The 20,978-nt window shown below is 38.2% G+C and overlaps 1 protein-coding gene across 1 annotated transcript; it reads right to left on the bottom strand.

Annotated features, from left to right (window-relative positions):
• Window positions 1-937: 937 nt before the first annotated feature.
• Window positions 938-19,160, bottom strand: XRN2 (5'-3' exoribonuclease 2). Its single transcript, XM_051211930.1, has 5 exons — window positions 18,923-19,160; window positions 12,088-12,677; window positions 8,933-9,247; window positions 5,417-7,093; window positions 938-3,806 (listed from the first exon to the last, which is right to left on the bottom strand). Exons 2-5 carry the CDS (start codon window positions 12,664-12,666, stop codon window positions 3,312-3,314), a joined length of 3,066 nt encoding a protein of 1,021 aa, XP_051072051.1. The 5' UTR covers window positions 12,667-12,677; window positions 18,923-19,160; the 3' UTR covers window positions 938-3,311.
• Window positions 19,161-20,978: the final 1,818 nt, after the last annotated feature.

Consider the following 20,978-nt stretch of genomic DNA (forward strand, 5'->3'; position numbering starts at 1 on the left):
CAGTCGACCGATATCGCTTTAAGTATAAATTCTGAAGCTATTTATGAGTTATAAACTACGATTCAACGATATTCAAACAATATAAATTAGATACTGTGTTATCGTAACGCAAACTATCTTTTATGTCAAGTATATTTAATGAATATATAAACTTGATGCAATTTGTTGAAAAAAGGTAAGAATTAAAAACACCATTTTGAATCACAAATTTATTCATTTGATTCATTTACATTTTACATAGAAAATCAATTTCAATACACTCAATTTCATATTACAATAACTTCTAATAAATTGTGATCTCATTAATAAGTGTTAACACATGAATCAAGCGATTTCCGTCAACTCAATAAAGATACAACTCGACACGTAAATGACTGATTGGAAATCAAGAAAAAATTGTTCTAGATAAAATAAATATGTATTTGAGAAAGTTATTCGTGTTTGCAGGCTGGTTATCTCTGAGTAACCATGTGATGCTATTTATTTATTGCAATAATTAACTATTTATAAGTATCAATGCCAATGTTAGACTTGATATTTTCAAATAAATTGAGTATTGGGTAGAAAGTTAGTAATAAATATAGTACTATTTGAACTCGCGCTAATTTAACTCTTTTGTTTATCTACTAGGATGAATTCGCTTACAGTAAGTCACGAAACGTCAGAAATACAACTTTTCTACTTATTGAGACATAACAAAACATGTATTTATTAAGAATTGACTATTTATTTTGGTGAATACGAGAAGTTGGTGGATATTCAATTTGTTGATGTGATGATGTTGCATAAACGAACTACTCGTCTTACCATCACACTTGATAAGGATGAAAATATCATTCCGTCTTAAAATTATTATATGGTTACACAAGTTAATGACAAATATTAAGGTAGAAAGAAGTGAATGAACAAACAGATAGAATCTTCCATCTATTTGAATCACTTTATTGGATTCACTGATCATTCCAATTCTTAAATTTAGATATCACAGAATGGTAAGTTGTTCACATATGAGAATTGAAGGTTTCAGGTTGATTCCACATGAGTTCTACCATGCAGCCTCTCTTGTTCAACAATTGTTGATTTCCATAACTTCTTCATTTGACACAGTTAATTGCCGAAATTATTTTCATATTGAATAGCAATTATAATAATCTTTTTATCAAATATCAATTATTCAGCTATTATCATTCATATGTGAATTTTGTAGCTATGTATTTAAAAGAACGTTTAGACAGGCTGTCTATAGGAATTACTGTTTGATTATTGCCATCATTACCTAATAACGGGAGTCACTGAAAACCCTAGTAAGTTGTGAACAAATGAGTCACATCCCAACACTTATGTGTATTCTTGCCCATACATTTAAACGAGAAGCCATAGCTTTAAAAGGCAGAAAAACACATTTTGAAATATTTACATAAGCAAACAAATCCTAAGGACCTAATAAAAGCAGATGTCAAACACCCATCTTTCTTTATTGCCCGATATATCATTGAAACAGGGAGTAAGGTCAATCTCAGCTCACTTTATGTAGAATGATGGTTCCTATCATATATTGAAGATCTAACCATACGAAAAATCAGCCCTACCCATTGCACTTACATTAAACCTGCCCCAGTAATCTGCTAATTTAAATTCAATATTCACAGTAATGTGCTTTCGTCTTTTCCTTATTACACTTAGGATCCAGTTTGTCTATGTCGACCCTCTTAACAAGTTAATGTGTGGTTAGCCCCAAATGTACTGCGCTGATATATATATATATATCTTCGGTAAGGTTGTGGATGTGAGATGATAAAATTCTCACACTAGGACGAAACAGCTGTCTAGTGCTTCATGGTTCTCAGTAGAAGTCTAACTTAGGTCGGTTCATGCTATTTATAAGAAATAACTGTTGAACGAGATAAACAGCATGCTAGGGCAGGTGTTTAAAATAAAGTAAAATCAGGAGCTGGCTTTCATATTGACTCAGTTTTAATGTTCAGGAAAACTTACTGGCGAGACGATATTTTATTCAGCTCCAATATTACATATCTATATATCAGCACAAAAAACAGGACCTTAACCACTTCTGAATAACTAATGCAATGTTCCATTTCGAAATTCTCTCTAGTTTTAAATTAACTGAACTGAAATGATTAGCAGTCCTATGTGTACAATAATCTGGAGGCTGAGGTTTAGATGGTCTATACTTTTTGAGTGAGGCGTGGCTGAGTAAACCTAAGATGTCAATAACGATACAGTAAGAACCAGCAATTTCCTTTCTATGCTCAGAATGCTTGAAATCGTATGACCATTACTTGTCAATCTGTAGTCTAATTCAGAAACCTTAAGCGAAGTGGTGGTATGGTTTTAAATCTAATGTGTAAACCTGTGAGGATGTCATGAATTGCATTTTCATGATATTCCGTCATAAATAAAGCTTTCATGACCTATTCAATTTGGAACGCAAGTTAATGTGAGTACAATCTATCATACTTTCAGCAGTGAGTACTCATGCATATCCACTCATTTTCACTGGAACTACGTACTATACGATCTTACTATTATGTAAAATACATTCTTACAAACTCTTGAGCATATCAAAGAACGGGGCACGTTTGTTTGGCCCATTGCTTTTCGTTAAAAAGATCTTCCATCACGGTTTTGAAAGTTTTAAGTCTTTTATGAGAACTGGAATATTCATGCAAAATCGTACTAAGTTAAACCTAACAGATTTAAAAATACCCAGGTATTTCGCATTATCACAAGGTAAAAGTAGCAAAATATACCATCCAGTGTTTATTCAACTGTTAGTGGCTAGGACAGTGAATAATCTAAAACAATGAGAACCTAGGTTGTGAATTATTTATGGATCCCATTGAGTCATTTAGTTGAATTGAGTACCAGTTGTTCAGTACGTAACAAGTACGGTTTAAAAATTCACTAAGAACGAGGAATTTAATAAAAATCTTTGGAACAGAATATCAATTGTTTATATTAACAGCTGAAATTTCGAAAAAATTATATTAGTCTTTCACAATTTAGTGTCACTACACAACTCAGTTGTTAAATAGAAATTGACAAATGATCAGTGATATTCACTATACAAATTGCCATTTAATTGTGCCAGAATACAGTTACTAGTAAACATGTTAATGTAAATAGAAGGGGTGGAGAAAGGAGTAAATATTTATTACTTGTGTTGTACAGGCGCAAAATAATTTCTACATCATATACAACTAATAGTGTGTTATAATAATAAAATATAAAAATGCAGGAAGAAAGTAGTATGAATATGGAAATAAGTAGTAAAAGCTTTGATATTTTGATCAACCCCTACCATTTGGAGGCAACCATGGTGGGCGGCTATTCTTAACGACTGAATTGGAAAGGCCTGTACTGAAGTTTGGAGGATGGACAGAATACGGATTAGCGTATGGATGACTACTAGATTGACGATAGGCAGGTCCACCTCGATGATAAGCATCATTTTGAGGAGGAAAACGATTAAAAGACCCAGGCCGCCAATTTGGTGGAATGTTGTTACTTAGTTTGCCACAATCTGATCTAGATGAATACTGTAAGTGGCTACCTTGACTGCGCTGATATCGTGGTAATGAATTCATAACCATCCTGTTCATCGGTGAGTTTGGATAAAAATCTCTACCAGTATCCTCCCTATCTGACGAATTGTCTCGAGCATAGTACTGCATAGCTGCATTGGCATTAAAACGTCCACGATGTTCATCGGTGCGAAAACTTGCTCGTCCTCTTCCTCTACCACGCTGAGGAGGTTGAAGGTACACTGGGGGTGGCATTTTAACCTTCAAAAAACAGAAAAAACTCCATTTATTCATCACAAGTTTGGTAAATGATATTTTAAAAATTCAAATTGAGAATACGATGAGTCTTGTAAGTTACGTACAAGTTCGGAACCAAATCAGTATTTAAATTAAACTAGATTATAACATCTAGAAAAATTTACCGTACACTATTTTCAATTGTTAATCTTTACAAATATTTGTCATAAAAGGTTAGAAATCTACTTTTGATGATCCGAAAACAAACGAGTTGATTACTAAAATACTTTTATGATTCATAGGAATTCCAAGGCTTGAAAACTGCAATCCCGCTAAACACCGAGACCCTCAGAAAGGCGAAAGCCTGTAATTTAAGATCTTAGATGACATTTACTCTATTTAAACACAAACATTGGTGCAAGGAGGCACCAAATAGATATGTGCCACATAAATCATTCGAGTTGTGTGAGGGCTGGGACATTGCCCGGGTGCCCAAACCAAGTAAGAGGTTTTCTTAGGGGGCCATAGTCCGAACCTTTGATCTAAAAGTCTAATCTACAAGGCAGTGGAGCAACTTTACGAGGTGCAGTCCCATAGTAGTCGGTGACCAACGGTTGGTTCATATGCCATTTGTTCCGTCAGGATTCTGAAGCCCATGTGCACCATCGACTTGAATCAGGGTTTTCCAACTCCCCTAGGTGGATTTTCCATATCCACCAGCCCGGTTAAAGCGCCGGACATTCGCTCTTCATAAACAACATCTCCACCATGAGAAGAACTTCCCTTGCAGTGGTTGTATGCACGTGGCCATGTGAGAGCATTTCGAGGGGGAGAGCAGACTCTCCCCACTTCTGGCTGTACCAGGGTATTTGGAGACTTAGATGACATGGATTGAAACTAAACTTAATTAAGTAAACCCATTTGCTTTTTACCTTTTGTTTCCTAAGTGTTTTCAGACGATTGTTTTACCTTCCCGAACCATAGCATCTTATTCATATTGATAAATTTCTATTTATATTGACTGAGCTGTTGCGAGATGTATCAAATTGTACAAACGTAAATGTGTAAAGTATTATATTGTCAATATAATACTTTACACGTCCAAATTCATGCGCTAAATTGTGAACTATAAATACTGTGTATGATCTCTCGAAACCGTAAAAATATCTGTATCATGGATCATTAAACCTCGAATCGTGTGTTACAATTAGTACAATGAATTGGGACTTAGTGATCCATATTTTTGACTACCTCCACTTGCAACTATCTACAGTCGCTACCCGATAGCCCAATCGTTTATTCGATTTACGAATGTTTTAAAAATGAGTCTTTTTAAAAGCGATGGCTTTGCCTCTACTGACTTCCATAAAAACACTATGGAATAAGATTAACAGAATTACGCTTTATAATGTACACTAAAAAAGTATTTTTGAATTCATGAACATCTAGCCTTGATAAGTTGCTCAAATGTTTTTCGCCTATTCTACACCTGCGATGCATACGGAGAAAAAATGGGGAAAAACAGGACATAAAACAGTCTACTGTATAAATTTGTGTCACATGGGGACGACAATCGATGTTAATGAATAGAAGCTTGTCGGAAAAATCCAACATAACAATATATGGAAACTTACGGATTCAAGTAACTTGGAAGGAAAGACGAAGCCCTTTGGATATTGAGGATCTGAAAAACATATTGATACAGCTTCAGAAACCTTTAAATCAGGAACGTGACCTGGGACTGCACTAGGTACACGACTCCCAGGCAAGTAAGCCATTTTGTTAGGCCAGATTAGACCACTAATTCCAAACGTAACACGTGGATCAATTGCAGATGCCCAAGTTGGTATGATTTGTTCTTCCGAATTATCTTTCTCAATCTTTTCATGTGATACTTTGTATAGAGAATGCAACAATGGACCAGCAGAATGATCAGCTCTACAAAACAACTGGTCTGAACCACGAACATTTCTCTCAATCTCTTCTTTTGTTAAAAGATTTCTTCGGGCATCCAAAGCTTTCAGCAAACGAACCTCATCAACAAATGGTAACAAAGCTACACCCATCCACAGATATCGTTTGCCATTCAAGTCTACTTTGAAGTCTGTTGGGTAAAAATCAATTATAGGAGAATCGGGATCGGTCATTAAGTCCTGCCACGCTGGAGGGACGTGACTACGAGAGTCGGCCGGGAACACGCTCATAAGTTGCTCCAGTGGTCTAAACGGTTTTGTTTCTTTTTTCGAAAAGTCAACATCGAGTTCTGCGATTTTGGAGAAGTCACTGGCAAATGGAGCATAATGATACGGGAAATACCAATCCCATGAAGCACAACCTTGGTAATAATAGGCTAAGACCCAGCATAAACCAAGGGCATATTCCTGACCAACTTTGATACAGAACCCAGGTGCATCTGTCGGGTCAACTCCAAATTTAGATCGATAATATCGTGATCTCCATCCATCTTCCCAAAACCGTACTTCATCTGCAGCATCCATCATCTCATCCTCATCGTCGTGATGATTACCTGATCTGTTGTTGCGACCAGATGAAACACCTTGTAGACTTGTGTTGTTATCAGAAATAATTCGAGGTATTTTCGGAAGAATAGTGGGATTATTCATATTATTTGAGATTCCGTTTTCAATAGGTTTATCGCGTTTCAGTATAGCTTTCAGTGCTGTTGCTGCCTCGAGGTTATTTAGATTTCTATCCACCCAATTAACACTTTCTTGACATCTACCCTGATAACGTCGTGCAGCTAATAACTCATCAGCAGAAACAACTTGATTTGTATAGTGACCTTTGGGGTGTGCTATTCCGTGACGTCCTCTTAGGGGAATAGGTTCCATAAAACCAGACTGAGACACTTCGAATGATGGGCGGTGACCCAATCGCTGTGGAGCGAACCCGCGTTGGTTTTTATCATAACCATTGCCAGATGAATGTTGACGCTTTCTATTACGAAACTGTAGTTCTGATTCACGACGATTTTTGAAGATCTCATCCTCCATCTTTCCCAAATCAACCATAATGAGTTGGACACGCTCTAAATTGACTCGTCCACTATCAGTCAGCCACCCTCCCGTTTTCTGGACTGTTGACTTATAGATTTCAATCAAACGATCAATTGCTCCCTCACGGATTTCCAAACTCGGAAGATGAGGGAGGAAGTCATTTCCAACGAAAAAGCACATAAAAACCCAATCGTCAATTACTCGTTCGAGATCCCATTCAAATGTAATGCCGGCCAACTTCAGATCTTCTGCTAGATATTGTCTTAGAACATTCAAGCGAATAAAGATGAAATCCTACAAACATAAAAATGAGAAAGAACGAGAATAAGCGTTGAAACTTTGAAAACAATAATTATTATATCTAAAACAATTCACAACTTACAGTGACTTATTAAAACATATTTGAGGAAGCACTGCATATAAAATGATAAACAGCTTATACACATAGGACGAGCACTAGTAATATATGAAATTATTTATTAGTATTAGTACAGTAAGGCTTTCCAAAAAGCCACTTTTTGAGGGGACACTTATTTATTCAACTAACTTCATTCAACTGAAAAATACACTGAATAGGTACTTTGAATGACTTTGAGATGCTGATATTGCCTACTATCGAGCAAGTAAGCCTCTGTCCAAACAACCGGCAACAAACTAATCGACTGGTGTATCAGTCGTTTTTGACAGACCCGGGTTGACCAACACCCTAACCCAACAACCTTATTCCATTTAGCCAAACCATGTCGCGAGATAATATCGCTTATTCGCCAAATAACAAATGCAATCGATGAAATGTTTGGAACTGCACAAAAGTTTTGCGATATCTAAAAAATCCAGGATGTTTTATTACATTACACACGGAGCTAATTAGTGAACAAATAATTAGTTGTGCTGAAGGCTTGTTTGGTGACATTTTAGTGGGGCCCTTCATTTTGACGTCAATTAAATCAGATGTTGTCAACGGGCTCACCACTTTTGTGGCCCTATATCTGACTCCAATTGGATCGTATGAACGTTATTGAAATATACATTTAGCCAATCCTCGTATATAATTATCGACTTAATCCGCGTTAGTGAATAACGGAACTAAATTAATCAAATACGAGAATGGATTTCTGAATATATGTATTTTGTACACTCATTGATCTAGACAACCGGTCAGAGGGATGAAGCGAAGAGAAGAGAGAGAGAAACGAAATTACACGCGGTGGAAAAGACATGTGAGCCAACTTGATTTAATCAAGCGTCAATCAATATTTATAGTCACAAAAAAATAAACTACAGATATGTAATGAGTAGGATAAGATGCACACATACATACGCTCATATAAAAAGTCAGGGTTGATAAGCAAATAATTAACAAGGTTAAAACGTGACTCAATAAGAATGAACAGATGGACCTGTTCAGAAGCTAGAATAAGTCATGTGGCCTTAACACAGTAACCGACACTACAACACTTCATAAACGAAGTTCTTTAAACATATTAAGCTGCTGGAGTGCTTGTTTGTTTATCTAGAGATTGATTGATTGTAGAGTTTAAACTGTGCAATCCTCGTTTGCGAAATTCACTGAAGTAGGTAATTCTGAGAAATAAACTCAGAATGAAGTAACTCAGTAAGCTATCACCGAAAACATTTACAAATCGAATCATTGTATACCTGATGATACTTTCAAGAGAATACATGCTTAAGATCTATATGTAAATACTTGAAACCAAACGGAAATAGTGACTTGCAAAAAGAGGATTATTAACAGATTGATTTTATGACCCTACAGATTTGTCACTGCTAATTTGTGTTATTGTAAATCGTTAGTAGGTTAAATTACTACTAATCTACAAAAACCTACCTTATGAAAAATAATATATGACATTATTAGAAAAAAAAATGGAATGAACTCTTGTCTGTTGATTTATATACGATATAGTAAAGCAAATGTGAATTTTAAGAGTGGTAATAATGAATAATAAACGCTAAGGTCATATTCTATTGACATCCAGAAATAGCTGTGAAACATGTGGGCTGACTTTTGCTTGTTGTTTTATAGCAACTAACTCATGAAATAAAGGTTAACAAAAACAATTAGAGTAGAACTAAATAAAAATTAAGTCATCGTAAAATGAATGAGCATACCACATCTCCTGAAGGTAGTGGAGGAGGACCTTCGTTTGGATCTTCTTCTTTTGGAGCACCTACGCAGTCCTCCATCTCATGACCCATCTGGCCGCACAAATCACAAGGTTTTGGTTGGTTTGGTTTGAATTCCTCACGAATAATAGTAAAATATGGTTCATGTGTGGCTAATCCAAGCATTATAAGGTCAGCGTCAGCGCCACATAAACAATGTTTCGTATTGGCGTCATGAGTTGGATTATTTCTCTGTCGTCTGATAAAATCCATGATTTTATGTTCACCCTCACCAGGAACATTTGCGTCACTCAAGAATACCTTAAAATAATGGAGAAGATATAAACCATTAATTAACTTAATGAACTTGAAATTGAAGACCACCCTAGAGACTACTAAAAACCATCTCCCTACAAAACTCGATACTGGCCTAAAACCATTCACAAATCACTCGATCGTATCTGTCACCTTGACGTGGTGGCTGGGCTTGCCTACTGTGACGACTCAACTGGATTATATTGAGTGGAACACATGTTCCTCTATGTCTTATCACGCAGGGCGGGTCGGCTGAAGAACAGTAGGACAAAAAGCAGCAACTTAAAGTCCGAGGACGAAGTCGTACTGCTGACTGTACAAGGATATGACAGCGAGTATTTCCCTCCCACATCTAGCATCTGCTGTGAAGCTGCCTTCTAACAACGAAAGAAAGGTCAGAAAAGATTGACCTTAAAAATGCTACACCACACATTATCCACACGAATTTCCATCTCCAGCGATAAAGTCTTTCGAAATATAAAGCTGACACATCGAAAGCTTCACATGTAAAGGCTGTAAGTTAATAACCTTAAGAAGTTTTCCGTTGGCCTCTGTGGTCACAGTTTCAGGTCTTTAAGATCACCTTTAAGCCTATTTCTTCTTTAGGTCCCTCAAGAAGAAATATCCTACCACACCACAGTGTGAGGGACTGAAAAGTGATAACTTCCACCACGCCTTTAACAGCACCCGAGATCCCTTGATCATGACCAAAGCTTTCAATATCGAACCCTATGTCAAATAAGCCAAAAGATTTACTTAGTTAGAACTCCAGAACCTGTGCCATCAATGTACGCCATGTCTCCGAAACACACAGGATTCAAGTGTGGTCATCGACTTGAACTTACGTAGCTGAAGCAGAGAACCTGTGGAATTTTCCCTTTGTTTATTTAGAGACTTGACCATGACTTCTGATAACCTTGCTGGAGTAGATATAACATTTTAGTGGACACATAGAAGCTATACTAAGAAGACACCTTGAAGTTCAACTTAACAACAAAATACCAAGAGTACGTTTCACGAACTAGAGCAATTAGTCAATCACTAAAGTGATATGGATTGGCATAACATTGAGACACTTGTGAAAAGAGCGATGATATTTACGAGTGGCTTTAATCAATAGGTTAAGAAAAATTACTGGATTTCAGTGGTGCGTACCGAATTGATAAAATGTCCAAAACTCAAACCATTAAGCTTGAAACACGATGAGGAAAGAAGGTAACTTAAACGTAAACTGACAAAACGTCTACGCAACGACTATGAGCAGTGAAAGCGATGGAAAAAGGAAGCGGCTCTACACAAAAACAAACTTCTTATACTTGTCGAATAAATGGGGATTGAAAATCCAGGAATTGATGACAATTTCTAAGAGTGATGGGACAATGATCCACTGAACTCAGAAGGCTGAAACGATGAACAAAAACTTTGAAGAATAGTCTAACTGCTCTCCAGCTATCCTTTGGTTGCCTACTTTTAGCAAGCAACCTGAAAGGGATGTAAACATGAAACATTCAACTCTTAATGAAATAGAAAAAAATGTAGCTAATCTAAGGCGAGAGAGAGTAGCAGGACTTGATCGATTAACCCCTGAGATATTGAAAGTTAGTAACCCAGTTTTAGGTATTAGATTGACTGAAATCTCAGTCAGAATCTGGGAGCTGGATATAACCCCGTCTGACTGGTCTCGATCGCTGATCGTCCCAGTCTATAAGGACAAAAATCCTTTACTGACAACCATAGACGAATCAGTCTGACTAACATAGTATCCAAAATATTGGCCTCAATAATCATCCGACGCTAGGACTCGTGAAGAGCAGGCTCGAGAAAATCAAACTGGATTCAGATCTGGATGTGGATGTATACACTAAATATTCACTATTCGGCAGATTCTGGAACACAGATATAATTTTCGACATCCGACTATAATTCTATCTCTTGACCTTAGGGCGGCATTCGACTCTGTTGATCTTGAGGTTATATTTGACAGTCCGTCATTGAAAGCCGTACCAAAAGAGGTACATTAACCTTGTATAGGCTCCCTACTCGAACATTAATGGTCGAATCAGAGCTTATGGAGAACTGTAGTCGGAACTGATTACTTCAAGTGGTGCTCATCAGGCTTGCTACCTTTCCCCATTTTTATTTAACCATGTCATAGATATACTTTTAGAGATGACACTCATCGTTTGACTTTTCGGGAGTTGGTCCACCAAGAGATTCACCTGATGGCTTAAAATACGCAGATGATATGGCTCTATGTGGTGAAGACGCTAACAAAATCCAGTCTTTCGACCACCTTAAGCAACAATACAGGAATGTTCGGGGTGCGTTCCTCTCCCCTTAGATGCGAAATGTTACTCCCTGAACTACTGATAGAGAGTGAAGTAGTTGGGCGTATTAATCTTGAAAGTTTCTTTATCTCTAATGGGTTGATGTCTGACAAAGTTGTAGCACGAATTCAGAAAACTATAACTATATTCTACATAGGTCACAAATTTAATAGCTATACAGTTGGCTCTAGTGTATTATATAGAAAGAGACCACACTTAATTACTAGGAAAACGTTTATAATCTCCGGATGAGGAAAATTTCAAGCCCTTTTGAAAAATGACTGCCGTAACATCATATCTTATGATTAGGGTATTAAGAAACAATGAAAAACTGATGTAAAAGTGATAAGACGGTCAAATGAAAGATAAAACCGCACAAAATTAACCGATGTATTCAAGGTAGTTTAACTGTAACAATAACTACAAACTATTGTGATAAATATGCATCAAAACTGAAAGCCAATTCAACTTAAAACAAAAGTCGCAGAACACATCATTCTAATCACATCGTAAACTAACCATCAGATTCTTCCATCCTGGATCTTTTGTCAAACGAGTATATATATACCCCCTTAAAGCAACAGCCAAACGTGCCATAAATGGTGTTCCTGGAGTAATACAATTGGAATCAAAATGTTCTTCCTTAGGTGGTGGAAGATGCGCCCCTCTTGCAATTAGTTCATTCCTTAAACGCTCAATAGTTATATGTTTTTCTTTCGCCTCTTGAGCCGCTCGAAAACGTCTGGAGCGTTGTTGATTCATTTTAGCACGTGGAGCCACTCCATCGATGGCCATATACAGTACTCTTCTAGGGCGAACAATGGCAAACAGTCTATCTATGTATTCGAAAATAGCTAGGAACATTTCCGACTCCGTTTTTGGAGCTGGTTTGTTTTCTGGATGCGTACATGGATGGATAATACCGTTCATATCTAAATATAGATTGTCGAATTCTTCTCCATTTGGATTCGGCTCCGATGTATCTATAGGTGATCTATTGCCATCATCATCCAAAATAGCTCCACGTTTCTCTGCACAATGGGTGACAATTGATGGATATTTCATACTCAGCCATCTGAAAAAAGCTGGAACACCCATGATTGACTAACCTGAAAAAAAGATGATTGCCGGGAACAAACTGATCTGATACAAATTTTAAGATAAATCATTTCACACTAGTGAAGTACGCAAACGCAACACAACTAATGAGTAACGGGTTTGAGCCCCATTTACCAAACAAAGGTACAAAATCTAATGAAAAATACGAAATAGAACTTAAATTCACGGCCTTGGGTAATCATGGTAAAACTAAATAGAAGTACGGTGTCAACGGGTTTAACAAACAACAGCTGACACAGACGTTTGGGGTGACGATTTCTACCTGGTCAGATGGGACGAAAGGGGTTTAAAATGTTATAATTCTGTATTACAGCTCAGCTATTCCTATTGCTTAGTATTCCTTGGACACCAATTCACTCTACAAGTCCCCAAATCAGAACACGGTTGATCAGGAAAGAAATTATATTTCAAATAACAAGAGCAGATGGAAGTAAGAAGCAAAATAAGAAAAACGTTAGTGTATTTATAGTTTTTACACGAGAATTCTAGAGACTTCTCCAAGTATCGACTAGCGCTGATTAGTTAAGAATCGGCCAATCAGCACACACCAAAGCAATCGTGCATGAAACATGCCTTAATCCAATCTAAGTCCCGCTAACACTTCCCCTTTGAGCAGGTTCGCAGGATCAGGTGCTAGGGTCCAACTGCAACCGAGTGACCGGCCTGTGATTTCGATTTGTCCATCATCTAGGCAATAAAGTTGTATCACTCTTTGCTTGCACAGAAACTGACCTGTCTATTCCAGGCGTTTCGATTTCAAAGGTGTCTAGCAGAACGTCAAGAGATATTCTATAACGAGTCTCGTTGCTAGTTGTTGTTGCTTCCAATTGGTTAGCATGACGTACCCAAACTTCTGAGCCAACTGACACCTCATAAACCACATTTCCTTTTTCTTGCACGACCCGATCAGCTGTCCATGTAGGATGTTTTCCACGATAGTCCATAGCAAGTACTTTCTGACCCACCGTGAACAATCATCTTTGTGCCCCATGATGTCGACTGAACTGCTTCCCCATCGATATGCTTCGTTGAGGCTCGAGAGCTGGCGTAGGACAGATGACATCGAAATGTGTTCGTATTTTTCTGCCAAGTAGAGCTTCTGCTGGGGAGACCCCGTTAATCGTCTGAGGGTTTGATGTAGAGCGATAAATAATCAGGAACCTCGCTAGGATCTTTTCGGTGGTCACCTACCCTTTGTATTTTCAGAGCATTTTTAAATGTGCTCACAAAGCGTTCCACTTTACCATTGGATCGAGGATGGAATGGACGTGTTTGAACATGATTTACTCCGTTCTGCCGACAAAATTCTGGGAAGGTAGCGGATGTAAACTGTGTTCCATTATCATTAACTATCAATTACGAGACTCCGAAACGACTGAATAGTTGAAGTAGTTTACTGTGCAGCTTGCAGTTGGGTGTTCCATGAGAAAAATTTCTGGCCACTTGCTGTATGCATCAACTACCAGAAAGTAAGTTTGTCCATGAAGTGTGCCAGCAAAGTCCGAGTGTATACGCTGCCACAGTGACTGTGATATTGGCCATGATTGCAGCTCTGCTTTTCGCGGTGCCTCTGTTGCCAATCCACATTTAGTACACGAATGGGACAGATGACCCAGTTGAAAGTCTAAATGCGGTCAGTATATATAACTTCGTGATAGTGCTTTCATTCGATTTCTTCTAGGATGTCCTACGTGCAACTGTTCAAGGATTGCTGGTTATAGCTCCTTTGGGATTATGACACATTCAGCAAACAACGGGCAGTCGTCGATGATTGAGTCTACGCTAGTAAAACTGTTGAAGCTCTGTAGAGCTGATTTTTGAAGGCCGCCCTTCTAGATGGAACTTTCTAACTTCTTGTAGGATTGGGTCTCGAAAAGTTTCTTCTCTAATCATGTTCATAACTAAACAATCTCAAATTGAGTTGCGTCTCGAATGTCCACCACATTTATCTTGTTTGATTTTGGATTGCAGCCTAAGTTTTTTACGGGTGAATTACCAACCAAAAAAACAAGATTATCTGCCTACATCACAGCAATTGGTATTCATTCTATTAATTTGATGTACCGAGCAGAACTATGTACGTTTAAACATCTCGATTGATGTACTATGAATCTCATGACAGGAAAACTAAAGACAAGATGTTTGTAGGATTTATTTTTTTCGATGGTTACTTTATTCAAGCACTTTCTATAGTGCCGTTCAACCAGTCTGTGTGAAGCTACAGTTGAAGTGAATACAGAATGGCTTTCGAATCGATTTTTTAGAACTGTAATTAGTAGAAGAATGACATTTAGAGGAAAAAAACATGCCGAATAATATCAAATGCAGAAAATAAACTACGAAACAAGAAACAGGTAAATATTGAAAGAGCTTGTCGACTATAGTCATCGTGTTCCACCAAATATATCTTTCAAGATCACTTAAACAGGCAAACAACTGAGTTTGAAGTGAGCGCAAACCAATAATCTGTGTATTACAAAGGCGTTAAAAATTCCTTTTAAACCATAACTGCGTGAAAAAGCGAAAAGTTCACGCTCGGATCCTACCCATAGCTCTAACACTTGATTTTTGTATAAGTTAGCTGTGAGTACTTTCCCCTAGCGTTTTTATCTTTTTGATGATTCGTTATTAATACTACGTAATTTTACTTTACCTTGTCTTCCTGATAAGCATAATAAATAGTAACTTTTGGGATCCATTTATGGACCAATACTATGAGTATATTTTTATAGTACAATCGTTAAATAACCAAACTATTCATATTCATGTCCTTCTTATCATAAGCTTCATTTTGACCTATGGACTATTATTATACGATCTACCATTCTTGAATTATGCCGTCTATTAATTACTACCTCCCTCATTGTCACATTTGGCTAATTCTTGTACAAATGTTGTTTCATATTTTATGGTACGGTGCGGTCTGTCTGGTTGGTATATAAACCCAGTATGCATGAAATGAATGATTCATATCGCAGAGGCTGAGATCGGTGTTCTGGACTTAACTGGCTGGACTAAGCAGGAAGCAAGACCAATAAGGACTCTAGACTGCTCGTACGTGTCTTATGCGTTACTGGTTCGATCGATAATTTACTGCTAACTGGCGGTATTATTACGTTGTACATTAACAGGGCACACAGGCCACAAGTTATAACACTCATATACTCCAAATTAACAATTATCTCTTACAAATTGGAATCCACTTTACCGATGGTTACGCAACCCTGTTTTAACGCTTGGAGTTCCCGAATGGTTTGTTAGGCATTGCGCTCCCTATTCTTTGACAGGCTATCTTGTTTGTTGAATAACCATGAATACGGCTATACAACTTGAGTAAGTGATGTCGTTGAAAAAAAGTTTCTTCACTGGTCTTTTAGTTCTCTTTAATGACACGGGTTAATTTTGTAACATGATATTTCGATGTCCATCTATTGGTAGACCACACCAAAGTCAAACTAAGTGATGGATGTCCAGAGCACAAATCAACTGACTCCCTGTTCAGTTGTAAGCGTACCTACCAGTAGGTGATCACTAACTAGTCAGTACTTTTCAATTGAAGTCCGACATCTGAAGTCACATTCTCCAAGGATGTGCTTTTCAATGAAATCCTCAAAGGTGCGATTGCTGTTAGATGTCAACAAATATGCCTGTACTCCCGAATTCAATGTGCAGTAGATCAAGCTAATATTCTGATGTCTAAACCTTAAATCTAGCTGTTTTTTTTCTAGTTCAGTTGTTTTTGTGTTACAGTTAAGCGTCAGACAGCCACAAGATCTTAAGAAGTATATTAGTAAAGATTCAGTCAGGCATAATAAACGTAAGACCTACCGCATACATATATCAGCTTAAGTGGCGTCATCAAGCCAGCATCACGAAACAAAGTGAACAAGATAAACCACGAAGTTGAAATAGTAGCAGCGTTGTGTTAAAATCCAAAAATAAATGTAGTGAAGCGTAAAACAATAGTAAAACCCATGATCCAGAGCAATAAAGAGTACATGCATTCTGAGGAATACTACCTAAGGTCTAAAACTACTGGTCGAGATTACTTACTACGCTTGTCAGTGGCTCAGAATAAAAGCTAGGGATGATCCATGTAATTTTTCACTGTATTATTTACAAGCAATAAGATGCCTCTCGTGTCTAAATAAAATTATTTTACCCCTGACCTCATTAAAACTAGTTCATCATATATCTTCGCTTTTTCATGTATTAATTGCATGCATTTCCCTATTCATTACTATATTAAGATGTACTCGACTAACAGCCATACTTTATGTATGAGAACTAATGATACCAGCAAAACTAAACTACACTGATGATCTCGAGTCAACATTCATATCTGCTTTCTTAGGTCTGAGTGATTGACTCAAGAAAGAAATCAAATATTCCCACAGACCATCGTTGGCGAGAGGGGCCAGATAGAAGACTGTCGCTTATTCAGAAGCACGTGTTTAGACTCGGATAATGCTCTGGTTAAGGCACATGTTTGTTTGCATCTTCACTCAGTCAGTCAGCTACAACGTAGGACCAGGTACATATGTGCATCGGTCCAAGTTGCCATACCTCATTAACACGAAAAGATGGACAACGAATTCATAGAAATAGCTAATTCAGAGGTGATAATATATAAAAGAAAGATTGCATATAAGGATATAGTACAGGAAGAAAGAATTAGTTCACAGAAAGAAAGATATAAAGCGATTTTAATCTCATAGTTTAAGGGAAGACAAAGAGTGTATACACCGACGCCACTGTGATTGATTCTGAGCCATGTCACCCAGTCTCCAACCATTGGTTACGATAGTCACGCGGACCCCAACCAAGTAGTCTGCATCTACCAACATGGCTCAGACTAGAGGTTAGTGACTTCAAGGACTGATGCCACGTTTTGGTTTGGCCGCCCATACAGAACGTAGAAGAGCAACAGCAAGAAATCTTGTAGTTCAACGTAATGATGGAAAAGTAAAGAATATTTTTAGGGCCATCTCGAGAAAGATCTAGTCAACAGTGAAAGCGATATGTACAGCGAGGTGGTTCAGTAGAATATCTAAAAAGCTGTGAAAACAACAGAGACATCTACCGGCAACTTAAACCAAAAGGCCAGAAAATCGGTGAATTCCAGAGGCTGATAGATGCACGGAAATCCATCCTATTTGGCTCCGTACACGATGAGCAGCGAAGGCAGCTTAGACGTAGGCTGACAGAAAACCTACGTATTCGTGAGGTGGGAGTAGGTAGCGGAAGCAGAGATGATAAAGGTAGCAGCGATTGGTAACAATAGACAACCGTTTAAACTTATCAAGGGAACGGGTATAAGAATCCCGGATTTTATTTCTGAGAAAGACGGGACTATTATCCACTTCCAATCCTGGGGATTAAATGGATAGGGAGAACACTTTCAACCGGTCTTCAGTGGTGTCCCAGTTATCCACTATCCATGTGTACAACTCGTAGTCAGGTGGAAAGGGCTATAAGAAACATTAAGTTCAAGAGAGTAGCAGGACTTGATCGATTAACCCCTGAGATATTGAAAGTTAGTAACCCAGTTTTAGGTATTAGATTGACTGAAATCTCAGTCAGAATCTGGGAGCTGGATATAACCCCGTCTGACTGGTCTCGATCGCTGATCGTCCCAGTCTATAAGGACAAAAATCCTTTACTGACAACCATAGACGAATCAGTCTGACTAACATAGTATCCAAAATATTGGCCTCAATAATCATCCGACGCTTAGCTAGGACTCGTTAAAATCAGCCTCGAAAAAACTCGGGCGTCTTAGCAAAATGATAGTCTGAAAAATGTCGGAAAGTACTACGATATTTACATCAGAGAACTTATTATGGACTTTATTAAGTTAAACCCCCATATCCATTGAGGATGTTTCTATGCAATACATAGTTCGTTTACATAATATGTACTTTAACAGATCAATGACTCCTAAAGTCACATACAGCCATTCGCATGATTTAGTCTTACTACCATACAATTTACTGCCTAAACTGAAGTAGATGGTTTTTTCAGACTTCAAACCTTGATAACTGTACACAACACACTTTAAAAATGTCAAGTTGGTTACCAGCCTATAGACAATCTCGAAAGTCTAGCATCTAATATACACGTAAATTGCTGAGGTTCAAAGCCCTTTGTTAAATTGGGGTTCTGGTAACAGAGAGACAGTTTGTCATACATGCAAAACAACTTCGTCAAACAAACCACGAAATAGAAGACAAACCTTGCGCGCACTTATTGTCAGTTTCAACAGCCGTACCGACCTGAACTGCACTAAACAAACTGAATTGTTTATGAAAAAAACTATATAGTTGATCTTTCTTAGCTCCGAACAAGCAATACTGGTAGAAAAGAGCGAAATTTAACCATTCTATCTGATTTTCATGCAGACACGGTGTTTCGGAGTCCCTGGATGAAAAGATGGATAGCTGTAAAAAAAACGCTCTCCGTGATACAAATCAGTAACAATTGATACCATACAGACTTAACCTGGCAAATTTACATAGTGACTACTTCGAAATACTTCTCAGACCTAGATACATTCCCTGATTACCCCTAATTAAGTCACTCGAAATAACTCCAGATTCCTCTGATATTGTCGTGACCACTCTTAGAACAACATTCAGTCTCTCCTAAAAAAGGATTAGGGTCTTTAAAGGAAAACTTCAGCCTGTCAGACTACTGTAGTGAGCTTACTCAGACATCCTGCAACTAATGATGGAACGAGTCGATGTTGATGAGCTTGTAGCGGTAAATAAATCCCTTAAATAAATAGCTCTTTAAGTTTCCAACATTGGATGCTGACCATATGTTTCAGTGGACTCATCTAGCTGAAGGCGCTCGGTCATGCATCCGCACCAGATCACGTGTGGTAACGCTGTGCTCAACATCTACCGCAATCGCTAGCCAGATTAGATCAGAGAATTCCGATATATTGGTTATCGCCAAATACACTTTTTCGACCTCCTCGACTCTGTCTTTTGATTTCTCTTGGTGGGTACGAATTATATTAGAAGGTGTTGCTGGTAAGAGCGTTGTCAAACACTGAATACCTGTGCCATCTTCATTGGTGAGACCGACGTGATCTGGTACACCTAATTGCAACTATGAGTCTCTTCCTTTTTGGGATTTTTATATATTATTGCCTTATTTTTTAATTTTTATACATTGTCATATTCTTTCCTCGTGTCTCAGGATATCTATATTTTTCCATCGTATTCTCGTATTTAATATTCCCCTATGACCAAACAGACTCCTAAGGTATTTAACATTAAGACCATGTCCCCACCCTCGATCCAACTCATGCCCTTCTGGCCCGACAATATCGAAGCCTGGTTCTGTTGCGCAGAAGCCGACTTCCACGAGCACGGCCTGAACGACACATGTGCACAATTCCTCACAGTAGTCAAGGCACTACCGCGCGAATTCAACAGGTACGTAACACCTAGTATGTTTACTAGTGATGTTTCTGAACCTTACGAAACCTTAAGACGTTCGATTCTTAAACGCCGAGACCTAACCGATCGACAAAAGTTAGATCAACTCTTTAATAACATAGACCCGCAGAACAGTTCTGCCACGGACATGTTGCAAAGGATGAGAGAGGTTATAGGCCTAAGAACTTTCGACGAAGGTCTATTCAAACAACTTTTCTTGTCTAAACTTCCCCAACAGGTGCAAGCGGTTCTGGTCTCGTTTCAGAACAACGCCTTAGATGAACTGGCTGCATCTGCCGATCGTATCTTAGAGATTACGGAATCTTCTTTTCAGTCAAAGAAAAGCCTCAAACGTCTCAGAACGACATAACAGAGTTATGTCATACACTCACGCGTTATCTTAATCTTCGTAACGACTGTAAGTGCTCACACACCCCACGTAGAAGCACTTCGCGTAAGCGATCTGTCTCTAGACCACGAGAGACGGATAGTCCCTACTGGTGCTGGTATCATAACCAGCATGGAAAGTCTTCCAGGAATTGCAGAAAACCCTGCAATTTTCCCAACTCACAACCGACTGACACGAAATACAACTCAGGATACTTCTAAGCCGGCACGCGTTAACGGCAACCGTAGCCGGCGAACATAGCCGTCTGTTATACGTCACAAATGTGACAACGAGAGCTCGCTACCTCGTCGATACTGGCGTAGAAGTAAGCGTTCTCCCAGCGAATTCCAACGACCAGCTTCACGAATCGGCTCTAAACTTACAGGCGGCAAACGGAAAACCTATCGCCACCTATGGCAAAAGTTACGTTTACTTTAACGCGGGTTTACGCAAAA

The sequence above is a fragment of the Schistosoma haematobium genome, chromosome ZW, assembly GCF_000699445.3.
Source record: "Schistosoma haematobium chromosome ZW, whole genome shotgun sequence".
Lineage (NCBI taxonomy): Eukaryota > Metazoa > Platyhelminthes > Trematoda > Strigeidida > Schistosomatidae > Schistosoma > Schistosoma haematobium.